The sequence below is a fragment of the Poecilia latipinna genome, unplaced genomic scaffold, assembly GCF_001443285.1.
Source record: "Poecilia latipinna isolate Pla-1442-1.1 unplaced genomic scaffold, P_latipinna-1.0 Scaffold259, whole genome shotgun sequence".
Classification (NCBI taxonomy): Eukaryota; Metazoa; Chordata; class Actinopteri; order Cyprinodontiformes; family Poeciliidae; genus Poecilia; species Poecilia latipinna.
In genome coordinates, this window is record NW_015112875.1 from 117,204 (window position 1) to 135,952 (window position 18,749).

Genomic DNA, 18,749 nt, shown 5'->3' on the forward strand with positions numbered 1-18,749 from the left:
TAGCCAGTGTAATAAAAGTCTGTCAGTCCTGTAAACCAAAGTGGGATTTAAAGGCCAAAGAACATGAATACATTTGCCATGATATATATATACCGTGTTTCCCCGATAGTAAGACACCCCCGATTGTAAGACGTATCGGGGGTTTCAGGGGCTAATATAAGCCGTACCCCGAAAGTAAGACATATGTCTTACTTTTCGGGGAAATTCCTCTCATCTAGCTGCGCGCCGTTCCCCTCTCCATACGTCGCCGCGTCTGCCACCTCCCTCTGATCGAAATGAGCGCCGCCTCCTGCCCACTTCCGCGCCGCCCCCCCTCCATACGTCACCGCGTCTGCCGCCTCCGTCTGATCCAAATGAGCGCCGCCTCCTGCCCACGCCTGCGCCGTCCCCCTCTCCATACGTTCATTCGACATTCGACAATTTTTTTCCAATATAAGACATACCCCGAAAGTAAGACATAGTGGGGCTTTTGGGGATAAAAAGAAAGTAAGACACTGTCTTACTTTCGGGGAAACACGGTACTAAGTATAAAAATTCTAAGTAGCAGCTCCTGCAGCTACTAAAAACTTAGATTTATTATTTATTTTTAACAAATTTGACTTTTTAAATACAATTGTGGCTACAAAACAACCATCACTGTTTTGAAAACCCTACAGTTAGTATTTGTTAGTTAAAGAATAACAAAATTAGGCTGACTTGGTTTGGGCTTACTGTTTTATTTCCTGGTTTTCCCAGTATGGCTGAGTGAGATGCTAAATAAATACAAAGAGACAGAGATCCCTGAGAGAATAAGCCTTTACCTCATTGGCAATGTATCTTTAGTGGTGCTTAAACTGACAAAGTAAAGCAATTCCCTCCATACAGCCATTGCTGTGATCATTCCTAAGACCCAGGACACACTAATGTTAGACATCAACATGTTTATTCCCGTGGGTCTAGAGTGCAGACTATACATGCTGCTGCATTTGGCCACCATACAGCCACCTGCCACGCATTATGGAAATGAAGAGAAATGAATGCAGTGGGAGAAAGTCATTGCCCTTGAACAGCCTCTACACGTTCCCCAGAAATGAACTTTATCTCTCTGGATGAAGTCACTGAAGAAGTCCCCAAGTTTAATTTCATATCTGCCAATTTAGTTGGGCTTCTTCTTCCCTCCCATTGTCCCTCTCTTTCACTGCATCAGACTTCATGCAGAGGAGTCGCAGAGCTGGTTCACATACGTGCCACAGAGCAACAACGTAGGAAAGGTCAGAGTAAATACACACAAGCCATTTGTCTGGTGTTTTAAAGAGAAACTCGATTCAGAATAAGCTTGAAAAATGACAGGAGACAACATTCAAGACTGCTGACTTTCACCCAGAATGGAGCAGAATTGATTCCTACAGAAGCAATAAAGTCACTTGTGCTGCAGATACACACTGAGGAGCGACACTGACTTACTGACAGGGGATATTTTCCTCAAGATATCAGTCAAATGTACAAAAAAAAATCTCTGCTCATTCAGAAAAAAAGATCAATAAAAGTTTAATGAAAAAAAACGAAGGAATTACACAGTTTTGGCTTCATAATTGCAATAAATTTTAAAGATCGATAATGTTTTGTTTACTTTAATTGTATAATCTTATCCAGCACCGTTAGGGGGTTGAAATGATTTAAACAAAAGCTACGGATACATACCACAGATGTTTTTTGATCTTATTAATCATTACAGTGGCGAGCCGTAGGATTTCAGTCAGATCCTTCAATAGACGTCAACTATACCTGAACAATACATGTTATGGAGGACAATGCAAAGACTACGCACCACACCGAGCAACAGGCATCCGATAATATGCCAATAAATAAAAATACATCAAGTAAAGCAACAATGCACATACCAAGCAATACATCAATGTATATATTAACAAAATACGAAGGCAACAGCGCATATAATTGAACAGCCAGCAATTTAACAAAACTTGTCTATGTTCCCCAGTTCAGCTCAACATCAATCCATACTGCTCAAATAGCACATCTGAACGATTAAAAGAAAAATATTAAGTAAAATTTGGATGAGAATGTAGGCTTATAGAAAAGTAACACTCACCCATTATTTGTAAATAAAATCCACAGGTTGTTGTGCTCAGTGCTAGCTGTTAGCCACTCGTAGCGTTCATAGATACACAGTCTTTAAAATGCCTTACAGAGTTCTTACTGGTCTATGTTAGTGTATCCAGGTTTGGTGTGGATTTTCCGTTTTTAGTTATTTCTTTTTTATCCGTTGAAGGGCGTCTTAAATTAGGCGATTTTGATAAGTTTGTCACTATCTCTACCGGAGTTGAAGCGGACCCGGCTACCATTTCGTAAATACCAAGTTCACTACAGTGACGTGAAAAGGAGGTGACGTTCTTTACGTGCCCTGTGGGACATGCCGTCATTGTATGTCAATTTTGATTGGCTGATAATTCTGTCAGTCATGCCAACTACGGTATTTTTGACGAAGGGGTAGCTAAATTTGTGCAGCAGGTTCTGAGGCGTGCTGCTCTCTCCAGATGCATTTAAGGCACTTTTTAAAGTAGGAAATTAAAGTGAAATCTCAATAATTACAATAAGCAACTCGTTTGTAGAATAAAAATTAAATTATAGATAAAATTAAACATGATTTAAACATTATACTTTTTCTTTTCAGTTCTCTAGGGCTAGCAGAGAAGGCCCTGCTGGCCCTGACAGCACACCACCAATTATTTAGCAAAAGACTAAATTTACCAAGTGAATCCCTTTTGGCCTGTCTTTGACAAAGCTGGTTTAGTGTTTCTCCAACCATTCCACCAGTGATTGAAATCAGTCTATCAGATCAGCTTGATCAGATCTATCAATCAGTAGGTCAGATACTAAGAAATCAGATTTTTTTGTCAACTATTTAATAAATGCAGCAGAACAAACTCGTATGTTTCTAGTTTTTGTAAGTAAAATTACAATCTCTGTATTTTTGTTGCGTTTGTGGTGAGACTGATTATTAACTGTTGAAATTAAATAAAGTTTACAAAAATAATTACAAATATCTCATGAAAAAATTGGAAATGGGTAAAAAATAATTAGGGGGGTAAAAGGTCAAGCTAAACTGAAAACTAGTATTAACCAGTATATTTCCAGATGTTTCTTCTAAGACACAAAAGCAGTGGAAATGACTGAAGTCCATTAAACACAGACATAGTGGCGCTACAAGTAAGCATTACCAACCAAATTATGGATTTTACTTGTTCATAGCCATATGAGTATGCATTACATTTTTATGTTTTGTATTTGATTTCTGGTTGCTGTCATTCGTTGGCTCCTGAACTGATTATGGATTTTTTTTTTAATTTCACAAATATGGATAAGTGAAATGTTTCCCTAACTGAAATAAGAACTAAAGACATCTATTTAGACTCTAAAAATTCTGATGTTGAAAATCAAAAATAATAAAATACATCAGAAACTATCTCCTTGACATATAAAAATCTAACTCTTACAACAAATTTTAAAACATTCAGTAAGCAAAAATACCATAAAATAAGCTAAATCCGGATTGTGTTTCCCTTTTCTAAGCTAATTAGCACACTAAACAATGAGGTTTCGGGCTGCTGGGAAGGAAGATTCAGCCATACAGGATTTCTTCATATATTATACTATTAGGACATTTTTAATGTAACACTGCAGATGCAGATGCTCACCTGTAGCTTTACACAGTGATATTAGAAACCACATAAACAGGGATGTATTTCAAAAAGCAAAATCTGAGAAGGGACTGGTGATACTGTCTGATTTTATACTCGACCAGCCCTGGCTAGAGATCAGCTGGTGAGAAAGTAAGAATGAAGACCTTTTCTGGTCAGTGGACACATCCTGCGCAGGCCAAAATAACACTGGCAACAATATTCGGTGTGTAACTACTTTCATCTGTCAAGAAATATGAGGGATTTGGAAATGCTGGTGGTAAGGAAAGAACTTACTTTCTTTACAAGTGTTTACAAATTAGTGATTAAAAATAATTTATCTTACATTCTAACAGAGAGCAAATCAGAGCTTGATCTAAACTCCTGTTATTTATTTAAATAAGCTTGCCAAAAAGAGAATATGTTGTGGGGTGAAAAGTATCAGTTGCGCAAAAAAACAAACAAAAAAAAAATAGCCAGGCATATTCTGACTTGTAAAGGAGAAAGCAAGTAATTTATTGTCAAAATATTTTAGGCTCCGTTTGCCAACAAAAATGTAAATAAGCGTTAAATATATAAGTCCATTTTAAATAATTTAGCATGATTAATTTTCACAGTATAATCTTTTGTTTAATGTATTTTCAATATGCTTGAAATGAATAAATCATATTTTTGCACACTATTAATAAGATTTTGCAATACAGTAGCTAAATCCTATGTGTAAGTTCGACACAAACATATTCCTTACATCATTCCTTCAGTGAACTTGTCCAAAGCAGTTAAGAGTTTCCACAAATGTTAGATTTTTTCAGCTTCATCTGAACTCATGAATCAAACAAGATCAATAGTGAGCATAACTTCACTGGATTAAAAATTAGTCTGATGTTCTATTACTGAGAGGCTAATTGTTGACATCACTCAAAACCCACATTTACAGTGCCAGTGTGTCCAGATGAATTTGTTTCACAAAGATAAAATAGGAAATAATTCTAGAGTCACAGCTTGCTCTAGATTGTCAGAAGGTAATTAATTCTGTTTAGAGTCAACTCTTCTGCTGGTAAAGTGTTTAAATAAAAAAATATCCTAAAACTTTAGCAACACACAACATACACAATTAGCCAGCCCTCTTGGAAAGTTGAAGATCAGCTGCTGTACAACACTCGCAGTGACACATCACTGATGCAGATACTGAGTCACAGGTGCAACTTTTCAGCAAAGATTTAATCGAGAAGGGTGCAGTATCCATAACAATATCTGTAATGATGAAATAAATTTACAGTCTATAGTCTGTCTCCATCCTTGGTCAGAATTATGAAGCTCAGCTCATTTACATGGAAAACTCCATTAGACTCAAACAGCTGATCAGCAAAATGATGAAACAGCCAGAAAGCAGCACGAAGCAGAGCCTGGCTGCTGGTGAAACCTCCCTCGAGTAAAACCTCCCTCTCTATATTTGCTGCTTCCACTGGTAAAAATATGCAGCTGGAGTTGCACAGCTTTTTATGAGCCAAGCTGCATGCAACAATAAAACCCGGTGTCATACCACTCTGCATACACCTTCTGGATTGCTAATTGTTCGACTTACGGAAATGAAGATAAACCCTTGATTAGTTAACAAAGCTGATTAGAGAGACTAAGATTAGGAGGATACAAACAATTTTATTTGGTCTTTTGTTTCTCTATCTTGTGTACACACACATTTACTATGAAAACCCTTTCACTGGGATTAGGAGTCTATCTCATAATTTTACACCTGTAACATTGACCAGAGCATTAGTTTTGCAATAGTACCTTAAGCATTTTGATGTAATCATTTAAACAAAGATAAACATCTGTAGCCTCAAATGTCTCTTACTGTCACTGTGGACTTGTCCAATTTATTATTAAACATAATGGATGAAGATTTTATTGACTAACAAAGATTTCCGATTTTCTTTAAGGTTTGAGCAGCCAACTTTAATTTTTCACTTTTTAATTTTTGATGGACTATAAGGCATCCAAATTATTCTTCAATGTGTTTTATTTCAAATAAATTTAACAAACATTTACCGTAATATATATATATATATATTTAGGAAGTACATTTTAAAAGCAACATAAAACGACAAGAATTTCCAGATTTTTTTCATTAAACATGTTTTACAAAACTCAAAACATGGGGAATTAAAAACATTTAGTTTGTTGGGGGTTTTTGTCATTAGGCCAAAAAAGTAGGAGAACTTGAATAACTAATTTCCCACAGTTCAAGCTTTCACTGTGCCACTCAAATATTCGCCAAACAATATGAGCACAAACTGTTTCAGATCCAAGATTACAACCTGTGACCTCTTAGTTTCAGGACAGAGTTGTCAACCATGGCGAACAGAGAACACAACAGGACATAGACTGACTGCAGGCACGTCTGTCTTCTCTGTTATCTGAGGGGCAGAGCGGCCTGGAAGGAACCATGGGAAAGAGCCAGGAAAAAGGTGGGTCCATTGTCCGAGCATCCTGCTGGATGTGACTGACGCTTCTGATTTCACCGGAGCTCTTTTCTTTTTTTATACATTTTCATGAGTTTCTGGGAACATCCTTTTCCAACATCGTACATGCAATGGGACACTGCCAAGAAGCACCATTTTGATATATTTTCACATAAGGAAAGAAATCATAAAATCTGTAAGGGTATGCTATTTTTGACACTAAAGCAAAAATATCAATTTAAGAGTATTTTATCTGGAAGGCCACATATTTCTACATTGCACATTTGACAGTCCAAATATTTAAAGGAGTACCACACTAAACTGTTCAGTTGTGTTAAATGAGAGCCAACAGAATGGTCACTGTAATGTACACAAACATGTCCGATTTGATCAACTACAAAAACTACTTTCCTCCTTCCAAGGTCACTTCAGAATGTCCTTATCAGGCTTTTTAGATCAAGTCAAAATAACCTCTAATTCCCGTAGGAGGCTTCTGAGAATCTAATAAAAAATAAAAAAAAAGCTTTGACACTGGCATGTTATTCTACAAGAGGTTTGTCAGAAAATGTCAAATTTTTGTTTTCTAAGAAAATTTGAATTTCGGAAAGGTTTGAAATAGTCTACAATAAGTCATAGTTTTAAATACTGGTTTGTGAGCTAAACTGTGAATGTAAATCTCTTTGGATTCAATAGAATTAGTCATATGTTGTCTCCTTTGAATATGAAAAAAGCTCCAGTCATGAAATAGGGTGAGTGAGATGTCTCTAAGCCTAAAAGATAGTCTTTTTTTTTTAACAACCAATCAAATTGTTGTTTTTATCTGCTGAATCACTGGCTTTGCCATGAAATCTCTGACTGGCTGATAAGTACTCCTGACATCTCCTCCTCCAGATGCTTCTGAGGAGCAGAGCTAGGTTCTGATTCAAAGACAGAACCAGTCCAGTGCACCAATTGGAAATTCTTGTTCCATCGGATCAGGAGAGGCGTCTAATCAACGTAGCGATAAATGTTTTGGCTTGCAACATACAGTTTGCTATTTTTGTGTAAAGATGTTGTTGTTTTTCTTCTGTGCACTGAACTGGTGCAGGGTCATTTAGTAACTTTCTTCATCCAGATCCAATTTCAAAGTGAGGACCCACCAAGACATTCAATGACCTGTAGCAGAACTGACAGTTGCTAATCTCTGAGTGACCTCCAGGCAGACAAAACTGCTGTTGGAGCAGAAAAGTCAATAATCCTTCCAGCTAAGTAAGAGATGAAGGTGACGAAGAGTTAGTAAGTAAGTCAACCACCAGATCTGACCAAGTAAGATGTTCTTTTAGTTTGACCCCTTGTGGTTCTGGTGTTGAAAGCTATCAGACCAGGGGTGAGTCAAAGTCAGGCTGAAAATCTGTATCTGCATCCGTCTCCGCTCCACCTGTACCCATAGAACTGCCATGAACTTTTTCCTAAACTTTTCCTAAACTTTTCCTTTTAGGCTATAGTAGCAGTTGTAAAGGTAGCGTTAGCATCAATTATACTTTTGATTTCTGTGCTTCTACTTAAAAGTAAACAGGTCTTTGATTTACCTCCTCCCTAACAGGAGCTGTTTTTTGTGTACTTTATATATTCTTATTTATTTGGGTAACTGTATTGTGTTTGGGGAGGTAATTTGATTTATTTACTTGTTTTAATCATCTCTTCTCTTTGAGGTCACCGGGTCATGTGTTGCCATGGAAGCGCGCCCATGAGCAGTGCTGACAAGAACCTGGTGTTTTCAATCAGCCTCATTGGGAAAATCCATTGTCTGAGAGGGAGGAGAGGTGTATTTTTGATTTTCTTTGGATCCAAAGTGTTTTTTTTTTTTTGTTTCTAGTTTTGTTTGAGTTAATTGTAACTGTGTGGACATTTTTTTAGGAAAAGTTTAGTATGAATGTTTGTTCTTTCTTTCTAAAAATGTGAATGTCTTCACCCCTCTAATTAGTCCTGGTGGAAGCCAATCCCTTAAAAGCCAGGTGGCTCAGCTGAGAGGGAGATTCTCCCTCTTCTTGTTTTGACTGACATGATATGCTGTAAACTGAACTGAAGTGTGTGAAGCTGAAGATAAAAGAAAAAATATTGAGAGCTCTAACACTGCTGGTTCCAGTCTGGTTTCTTTTTGATCGCAAACTAACAGTTTGATTAATGTTTACTTCTTCTTTTATTGATTAATGATTATAACCATGATATGATATCCCTTGTGAAGCTTCTGCCCCCGCGACCCGACCCCGGATGAAGCGGAAGAAAATGGATGGATGGATGGACCATGATATGTAAAGACAGTTTGAGTATCCCTGAACTAATTAATATATAAACATGCCCTCATTTTTTTTTTCAATTTGTGACTAAGTAAAAAAAAACAGTTGATGGAATAATAAAAATCATTCAGTTAATGGCAAGCCTGTTTAGATTGTAATTTACAAACATGGTTGTCCAACTTTTATGAAGAAAGCAACAGCATATTTAATAAGTACATGTCACATTGGTGTTACATTCACTGTATTTTAGAAAAGAAAGAAAATCAGGTTTTACTCTTAACTCTTATTTAACACTTTTATACATTATTCATTCTTAGTCCAAATCTTTAATACCCATTTTGTATATTAGGTCACATATTGTTTCAATTACCTATATTTATCTCTAAGCAGTAATTTTATATAATATAAAGGAAGAGCTTTAAGATCCAATAGAAAGTCAAGTAGTAGCTACAAGCTGTGTGTCTTAGTTGCTGGTTACATTTTTGTAAAATTAATAGATTAATTACATTTTTGCATGCCAGTGACTGATCATGAGTGTTTAAACTATTTTCTAATGTGTTCCATAGAAGAATAAGACAAGATAGAAAACTTACTGTAAGACGGTAAATTGAATTTTATGTATTTCTGTCTCTATTCAGAGATTTCACACCAAAAAATGGCTTTCTAAGAAAAAAAGCAATAAACAGGCATAAGGTATTCAGCTCTGACACCAGCTTTCTGTGGATAAGGTTACTTTGTCCCTTCAAAATGATCAGTCTGCCTGCTCACCTTTTAGCACTATTATTCTTTAATTTAGCGAGGCGGATGTTGCCAGGGACTTAACGAAGAGACGCAGGATTAATGCGATTCAGTCCTTTCAGTGACTGGCCAAATTATGAAAATGCAAAATGTCTTTGTTTTTAATGTGAGAGCACTGAGCGACGTTTCACAAGCCCACAAAGGCAGACGGCTGCTCTTTGTCAATAAGCCTTGAATCATAAAAATGGAGCATATTAGAGATTCAGCTGATAGAGGAATAAATAAAAATAATGCTGTTATAATAATGTGAAGTAAACACGACATTTTTGACATATCGAGACTGTGTCACTTTTTCTTTGTTTAATGTGTAGGAGGGAAAATCGGTGCAGAGTAATGTGACATATTTTTTATACAGTTAAAATAATCATTAAACGGATCACTGAGTGATTAAAATCAGCACTGACCAACGTTCATCAGTTGAACAAGAATCATCAACTCTAAGGAATGTCTGAATCTTAATTAAATTAAATTTAAAAAAATCATCCTAAAAGAATCACAAGATGGTCCAATCCTAAGAAAAAACAAGAGTGCAAACTGCCAGAGACCATGAAGCCTTGTATTGTGACTCAATCCAGTCTCCTTCTTTGACGGCTGATTTTCTTTTGCCTCTAGACTTGTGTTTTAAAAGCAAATTTCTGTATGATGTAAGCATGTCTTCCCAGGTGTCAGGTTTACATCATTGCATACTGGAGCTGTAGCCAGTAATATCACAGCTACTGCAGTTTTTTTTGACTGGACGCCAATTGTGAACTTCCCAGCTGAAGACAAGAACCAGATGTTCTTGGGTGGGTGCTATAAAGCTTTTATTTCCAGTACAACGGTGATATCAGACTCAATACATGTCAGTTTTCATATGACCTACAGACAGTAAAGGCCTCCATTAAGGCCACAATGTACAGTATGTCTTAGGAAGGCAGATTCTCAAACATAAACCTCTGGCTGTGTTCTTGGTGGCTCATCTTTAATCCCTCCATGTGAACCTAACAGCACACTGCCAACTTGACCTCTACACCATAAGCCTATTCATGTCAATCTGACACTTCGCGCTGATGGGAACAGATCCACTTTGCTCCTGACAGGAACAAGGGATTTTACCATAATGAACACTCCAGTTCCCCCAGTTCCACGGAGAAGCCAATGAGTCAGGTCTGCAGGCCCATTTAAATAATGAGAATGAGACTAACTATGTGCAATAGACACAAGAATCCAATAAAAGGCCTGCCAATCATTGTTACTGATCGCATGTCTATCTGCTGAGGAGGAGTGTGACCATTAGACCCACTGTCAGCAGCAGCAGCGAAGCCTCTGAATGCAGCCTGCCGGGTATTATTGCAGCGGCTCCATTAAAATGCTTTTGTTTTCCTCCTGTTTCTCCCTCTGTGTTGTAGTTTTACTTACAGTGTTATTCTGCGTCTCCGCTCTCTGCTGCTGAATATTAATGTCCTCTATGCTAATGGCCCTGCACCAGCTGAGGTCGACCAAGCTCCTCCTCTGAATGTTAATCCGCCTTTGTACATTTGCATATGCTTAAGTGTCGAATTCCCCCACAAATCAGCGTGGCTCCCTCCAAACGCAGGAGGTCTGTGCCCTCCGCACGACAGCACCGAAACAATGTGGTCACACCGTATGCATGGCATCAAACCCACATCACAGCCTGTTTAGATTGCCAGGTCAGCGCAGGTTCACATTCACTAAAATGAAGGTAATTGGATAGCAGTTGGTCTGGCACAGAAATACAGCCAGCCAGGTAATAAGTATGAATGGAGTAGGTAATAAGGTTGGGATAGAAACAGACCCTGAGTAATCACAGGACCAGGGTCTGCTTTAGTGGCAGCAGAGGTTTCAGTTCAAAGGTGAGCTCTGATCCCAGACAAACATTCGATCAGCTGCACTGTTGGCTTTTATTAGTCCATATTTCCATGAAACTACAGCCAGGTGCAAAGGTTGTTACTGAAAACAAAACACACCAAAAAAATATTATCTGCGTACTGAGGAAAGTTTCCCTAAAATGCAGGAGTCCAACTGACAAACCCAACAGAGCATGTCACATTAATTTACTAGGATAAATTATTCTCCTTCAGTGGTGGAGAGAGTTATTTTATCAGATAACAGAAATATTGAATCATTTTAATACCCAGGTTATTATTTCTTCTTGTTTGTCCTAACAAAAGCAAAAAAGATTAAAATAAAGATAGAACTACTGCTACAAATAAGCTCTTCAACAAACTCAAGAAAACCAAAAATGTTTCCTCTTGTTAGCTTAGTCTGCACATAAACCTGGCTGTGGAAATGTTGTAATAAGAATATTCAGATTACAAACATACTTAAATGTAAATCTGCTCTTTTCTGGTTGCAGTGAAAAGGCGGTGAAAAAATTTCATTGAATAATTAGTCAAATTTTTTTCCTGATCCTAATCCTGATTTAGGTTTATGCTCTCGAAGAAGCCCCCAGTGAGATCATGCAAATAAATTCACATCAGCCATTATTAAATAAAACAACCTAAACAAGTAGTAGAAAAAACAGACTGGTGATTAAAGAGTTCAAATAAATATTTTGTTGACCTTTAAGCTTACCATCACACTGTTTATTGAGACATGTATGCTGGAGTATCATAAAATACATTTTAGATGAATTAAAAATATTTAAGGCTCACTTGGCCATCTGAAAGTTCAATTCTCTAAGTGCAATAAAAAAAGAAGTGCATCCTGCCATTAGTTGGAGCCATTTCAAGCAACCTGCATGTTGAGGTAAGTGAACATTCATTAGCACAGACTGAGGCTATGCATAGAAAGTATGAGGATTAATGCTAAACTGCAGTAGCAAGATTTACAAGATTTGTACCTTTCTCAAACTTAAGAATTTTCTGGAGGTTTTCAAAATGTTTATAGAGAGGTTGCAAGGATCAGAATTCCTAAAAGACACCGCACTAAAATCCTTTGTGTTCTTACTATCATTAATGTAACTGAGTATAAAGATTTGCTATGTAAAAGGCCTAACATTCTGTTGAACAAGATTCAACAGCAGCCCTCAAACCATTGTGGTTTTATTGCAAAGACTCAAAGGACTTCAAGTTCAAGTTCAATTTTTTTCTTCTTAATGAAACTGTAAATCTATTTCTTAGGTTTGAACTTTAACAGTCAGTTTTTTCAGATATGAATGAGTCAGAATATTAAATTGTGCGACGTTTTGTTTGGCTTCTATTAAAACAAAACTGACCTGAATGTTAGCAGCACCTTTATGCCATAGATTTGAGCTCCTTGGCTTTAGTTGATTAATATATTAAATACATGAATGAATAGCTACTTGTTTGTTTCGTAATGCATTCAATTTAATACCCGAAATACAGAGTTGAGCACTGCAGGGAGACTGCAGCTTATCCCCACTATCATGGGGACAGAGGCGAGGTACAGGCTGCAGGTCCATTTAGAGAACCAACATGGAGACAAACAGCCTCATAAGGTCAATTTAGAAACAACAATTAACCAAAAGTGTGTGTTTCTGGAATGTGGAAAGAAATGTGTCCTCAAATAAAACCCACACATACAGAGGAGAACATGCAAACTCCACGAAGAAATGCTTCAGTCGATGTTCGAATCAAAGCCCATATTCATCCAAAGCAGCAGCACTAACAAGCACAGAATGAAGGGAATTGCAATAAAAACAACTACCCTTATAATCCATTATTATTTTATTTTTTGAACAAACTCCAAGAATTTTGGCAGTAGTTTCTAAGCAGACAATCAGAAACAGAAAACCAGAAATATTGTTGACCAGTTAACATAAAACTGACTGTAAGCAACAGAAGGATAGATTATATGTGCAATCATTAGCTCTGGCTCTGCTCTACATTTTATATCTCTCCACCCACATGCATATCAAGTTAAATAAAGACACATTTTTGTTGTAAGATTAAGAAACAAACCTCACTGATGTGAATGTATGTACAGTCAAATGTAAATGTCAGAACAAATAAAGAAGCTCTAATGCATTTCTCATGTCAGACAAGCAAATGTGTGTGTGTTTCTGCTTGCTGACTTTAACAACTGTCATTATTCAGTACTACAATAATCTACTTTGATATTTTGCTATAGGTGAGTGTGCTCCAACTATTGTTTGCCTGCATCAGTAGCAGAATAATTCATAGATCCACCTATGCACATGACAACTGAGAGAATTTCAAAAAGCAGGATTAACAACACACAACTCTGAGCACTTTTCCAGAAGGCGGTGCCAAACTGCAACGTAGTAAGAGAACCAATTAAAAACCGACTCATATCAACAGCAGAAGCAGTAGTCCCGAGTCATTTTAGCCTCAGCAGGTTGCCAAGTGCAGTTTGAGCTTTTTGTTGCAGCCAGTAATTCCACTTCTTTCACTACATTAAGCATCTGTTTGTAAGGTTAACATTTTTGACTGGACCATTAAAATATAGCAACCAGCACAAGTAAATTGAATACTAAAATTAAACATCATTTTCACTTAGTAAACCTGCTTTTTTCTGAAAAACGCTGTAGCATGCACTCCAGCAGCGCCTCTTACAAGTATTCCTACACTTTAAACCCAATACAGTCACAAATTTCAATGTGTTTTTCATTTTAAAACTTTCACTGAAAAGTGAGGCATGCACATGTATCCAATTCTCTTGAGTCGGTATTTTGCAGAACCATCTTTCCCCAAGTCTTTATAAATACTGCCTCTACCTCTATTTGAACATACAGAGACTTATAATTTTTTTGCACTGTATTTCAAGATTAAATAGAGAGCACCACTGAAATAAAATTTCAAGTGTTGGGAAAGATTCTCAAATAGAATTAAATGGAGGCTGTGTCAACCTTTCTATTTGGTTGTTTGCTTAGCAAAGTGCTTCTGCATGAAGATGAGCAAGTCCAAGTCCTTTGAGTTTTCCAGGCTTTCTTTTTTGATTGTCCTGTTTTTAGTTCTATCAACTCTAAACAAATTTTCAGTCCCTACTGAAGGAAAACGTCCCCAAAGCATTATGTACCCACCAGAAAGTGTCACTTTTGGGGGATTTGTTTTCCAAATGCTAAAAAGTAATAGTTTTCCATCAGAAATAGAGTTTTGCATGTAGCCCAAAAGGTAAAACTCTGGTCTCATCTTAACTTCTCACAAATGTTTTTCTTGTTCTCTTTTTGACTTGTTACAAACTGCAAATGAAACTTCTATTAACCTCATTTATTAATAACTTACTGCAATCCAGTATGCATTCTGCAGTGCATACTGGATGCATAATGTAGCTCATCCAGAGTCATCCTCAACCATTTGACCCCTCTTGTTAACATTCTTCCTGCCCAATCTGCTGGATTAGGGGGATTTGCCAGGTCTTTGTGGGTTTCCAGTTGTGCCATACTTTTTCCATGGATTGAATAATGCTCTGCAACATGTTCAAAGTTTGGGATCTTGCTTTTGAACCAATCTCTGCTTTAAACTTCAACAACTTTCTCCTTGACGTTTGTTCATCGATATTCTCCAACAAACACCTGAGTGTGTCACAGAACAGCTGGATTTTGATTGGGATTAAATTATACCCCGTATTTGAAATTACTTCTGAAGGCAAATTGTTGCACTGGATTTTATTTAGGGGGTTTCATAGTAAATGGGGATGAATAGAAACCAAGCTTTTTACATTTATACTTTGCAATATATTTAGTAAATAATTTGTCCTTTTCCTTATACAGTTATTAAACTGTGATGATCTATTACATAAAATCCAAATAAAACTCACTGAAGTTTGTGACTGTAATGTGATAAAATGTGAAGAGGTTTCAGGGTAGTAATAATTTTTGCAAAGCTTAAAGAAAGGAGGTCTAAAATGATCTCCTCTCGTAATGACATATGACATCTACTAGGAATCGTCCCAGTTTTTAAAATCTAGTTAAATGCTGGAGATTTTCATTATGGTCTGCAGCAGTGATTTGTTTAGTTCGTGCCACATAAATCTGCTTGAGTTTCAGTTATTTAAGTTTTATTGCAGCTTATTCACACAAAAAAAACCAAAGATCCCAGAAGTCAAAATAGTATAATGCACACTAAATTATTTTGAAATGAAACAAAAATGAATTCAGTTTATGTAGCAGATAAATATTAAATTCATGTGCCAGCAGAATAAGAAGCAAAAGAAACAATGAATACATTTTTACTTGATTAGTTTAATTATGTCAGAGAATAACAGAACAGCAATTTAATCCCAGCAGTAGTGTCTATAACCTTAGAGATATCTTTTGCAGATTTCTCTCCAAAGACCCCAGTTGCTTGTTTGACCCTCATACTTCTCTACTCACATGATCTAGTTTATTAATGTGAACTGTCTTTTAAAGTTCAGTGATGAGAAGCGGCAGACTGACTTCTCATGCACGGTCCGGTCCAGCAGCTAACCACATAAATGGCTGCAGCTTCATGTAGAAAGTATGACATGTATCCCCTCAACGTGTTAGTTAAGATACAGGACACAAATATAGAATCTCTATGAAGTTAAGGATTTTTTCTTCACTAAATGAAGCAGTTTTAGGTAAAATTGTGGCTTGGGTTTTGCTTTCATGAGCATAATTATGATATAATTATGTTAAAAGCCTGAACCCCGCTATATGGCACATCTGGATTCAAACAAAACTCAAGGCTTTTATTTCTCTCCTATAGGACACAATTTTCAGTAGTCAAACAATATGCACGAAGCACATGATGTATATCCTGACTACTGAAGGAAGAAAGAAAAAGACAAAGAGGAGGCTGAAAATGCAACTCAAGCCAATAGCAACAAAAGATGAAATAGATAAATATATTTGCAGGTGAAAGTATTGGTTTAAATGGTAGTGCACCTAGACCTGCGCAAACGTCTGGAAACGTGTGCCTACATGTCCATGCGTCTCAGATTGTGTGCGTGGTGATTGCACTTGGTTTCTGGGTATGTGTGCTACAGGAGTTGAGGTCCACTGGGGCTCTGCATGAATAATGCATCAGACTGAGGCTGCTGCTGCTGCTGCATCTCAGCAACATTGCCTTGGTCGGTCTGCTTAAAGTTGCAAGTTCCTCCTCTGGAAAGTCAGCATCATTCTGTAAGAGACTGCAGTAACTCAACTGGAGCCCGAATTTAGACAAAAATAACTGCAGGAAGCACATTTCAGTTTCAAGCATTTTATTTAAAAAACTTATTTAAAGTATCAAATATGTAAAATTTTAATTTGAATGCAACATATTAAAAGCTGAAACAATACGCTGATTATTTAGTTTATCATAGAGCTACATTACATTGCAAAAACCTGATAATGACTTGTTATTGCTGAATGGCAATATTAATAAGCCATCAACACAAATATTCCTTATTATTTTCTTTCTTTAACATCTCCACAGTATCCCCACCACTTGTCTTGAGCTTTAGGAAAATGTCAAGATCTATATGAGCTGTTTGCCTGGGGAGACTGAAAGTCATCCAAATTGCCAAATATTTAAATGGTAATCAGAAATTGAAAGCATAGCAAGTGAAATATGCAGTGACGGAGTATTCGAGGTATATTTTTGTTTTATTTTACACCGTATGAGAAGAATATGTTGCTTTTGGCATCTTAGAATTGCTATGTTTATAAATTTCCACATTTTTGTACAAGCAGAAGTTAGGACATAGAATTAAATTTTAATATTTTTATGGTGAAATCTTAAAACATGAAGAAGAGGAAATTCATTGAAATTTAAAAATGTGGGATCATTTAAAACTAAGATTTTTATTGATTCTTGCTTAAGATGTCCATCTCTTTTAAACTTGACATGTCAGATGAACTTTTTATCTGCAGATTCACACATGTGTGATGACGGAACAGCTGCCGGAGACAGATGCTCTCCATGCAGCTCACAGTGGGATCACCAAAGGTTCAGGCTGGATGACACTGAACGCCACACACGCTTAGCGCCCAACGACTTGAAGCATCAGGAGACTGACACGAAATTAATTCGTCCCCATGTGCAATCATAAATCTGCAATCAGGACCACTTTCATTGAGGAAGTTTGGCTTAAACGGGTTGAACGGTGGATTTGCGCTTTAGCAGAAACTCTTCCATGAACTTTTCCAACGGTTTATGGAAATATTTTAAAGCCAGGCAATATGTAAATGTATGCAAATTAAATAGGTTACATGAGGTGATAGATCTACTTTGCCTCAGTCACTGCAGCCTAGTCGGATAGTTTTTTTCGACTTCTTTATTTTAAATCCCACTCTTCAGTTTCCTCTAAGCGCACCCCCTTTTAAAACCTGTGTCTTCCATTAAAACTATCAAATCCTGATTTCACTGGAGTTTCCCGCTTAAGGTGGATCACAGGTGACACTTGTACAACGCAGTTTAGCACTTTAAATTGCCACATGTAAGCCTCTCCTGCACTACTCATTTTATTTTGTCACTAAAAATCGTACCTATACGTCCCAAGATTAAAATAAGTGTTGCGTGTTTGCAGCGTGGACTTCACACGTTGCTGTTTACTTTCACCTCAGGAATGTTTGGCACTTTGGCATCCGTATCTCCTGAATGACGGACCGTTACAGCTTATCTCCCTCTCCAAACCCTACTCTTCCCTCCCTCCCTTCCGTGGACCTTCCCAACTCTCCCTCTTCCAGTGTCCCATTTTTGTGAGACGGCCACGTCCGGCGGACTCACCTCTGTGCGCGTCTGCAGCCGCTTGTTCATCTCGTAGATCCGATACTCGGGCTGGACCATGTAGGGCGAGTGTCTTCTGTAGAAAGGTCCGAACGGAGAGGAGTAGAACGGGTCGTGGGTTGGGTTGGACATGGTGGCTCCTGGCGAGGCGCAAGGGGCGATTTCAACATCCAGCGGGCACAGCAGCGCACATGGGAGTGCGATGCTCTCCGACAAGCCCCAGTTGGAAGCAGCCGCTATCGAGGCTGAGCTGCACTCTGCAAGTTGGCCTGCCTAGTTCCCTGCTATAGCGTGGTGCCGGAGGAGGGAGGGAGGAAAGCGAGGGGGAGGAGGTGAGGGGAGCGGCGGAGTTGGGTGGGGTGGGGGGCTTGAATTGAAGGGGGGAGGAGGGAAGCCAGTTTCCTGTTCCCTCAAGACCTACTCTCAGTTTTGCACTCTTGCAAAGTTCAGTGTGGTGTGTTGCACGCGTCTCTTTCTTTGTGTGTTTTCATGTTTGTTATTGTTCAAATTTCACATGTTGGATCGAGAGTAAAAAACAAGAATGTGCCCACATTTAACTACTATTAATATTTTCATCATATCACATGTAAGGGTGCAAACACAGACATGAAGCCACGGCCAGATTTAGGAGGACGCGGCACCCTGGGTTGGGACCAATATGGTGCCCCTATTTTCTTTTGCAATTACAAAATAACAGTGGTTAGAACCTCTTTAGAAAAAAGATTTATCTGTAAGAAGTTTAATTTTAGAAATGCAATAAAAAAAAGAGGATTTTGTTGTGTGTTTAGTAAAGGATCCAAGTTCAGAGACTGTGGCAGAACTGAAGAGTTTGTCTAATAATGAATAGAAAAGGAAACTTAGAGGGGAATCATGGGTCAT

General features: G+C 37.7%; 1 protein-coding gene across 5 annotated transcripts in view; it reads right to left on the bottom strand.

Moving 5' to 3' along the window:
• Positions 1 to 18,158, bottom strand: part of ldb2a (LIM domain binding 2a) — a 114,332-nt gene extending 96,174 nt beyond the window's left edge. For 4 of the 5 annotated variants that reach the window (XM_015033177.1, XM_015033176.1, XM_015033175.1 and 1 more), the window contains exon 1: positions 17,871 to 18,158. In XM_015033177.1, the coding sequence (XP_014888663.1) occupies positions 17,871 to 18,002 (132 nt within the window). In that variant the 5' untranslated portion in view covers positions 18,003 to 18,158. The remainder of the gene's footprint in view (positions 1 to 17,870) is intronic. The other variant, XM_015033174.1, reaches the window with a different exon arrangement.
• Between the last annotated feature and the right edge of the window lie 591 nt (positions 18,159 to 18,749).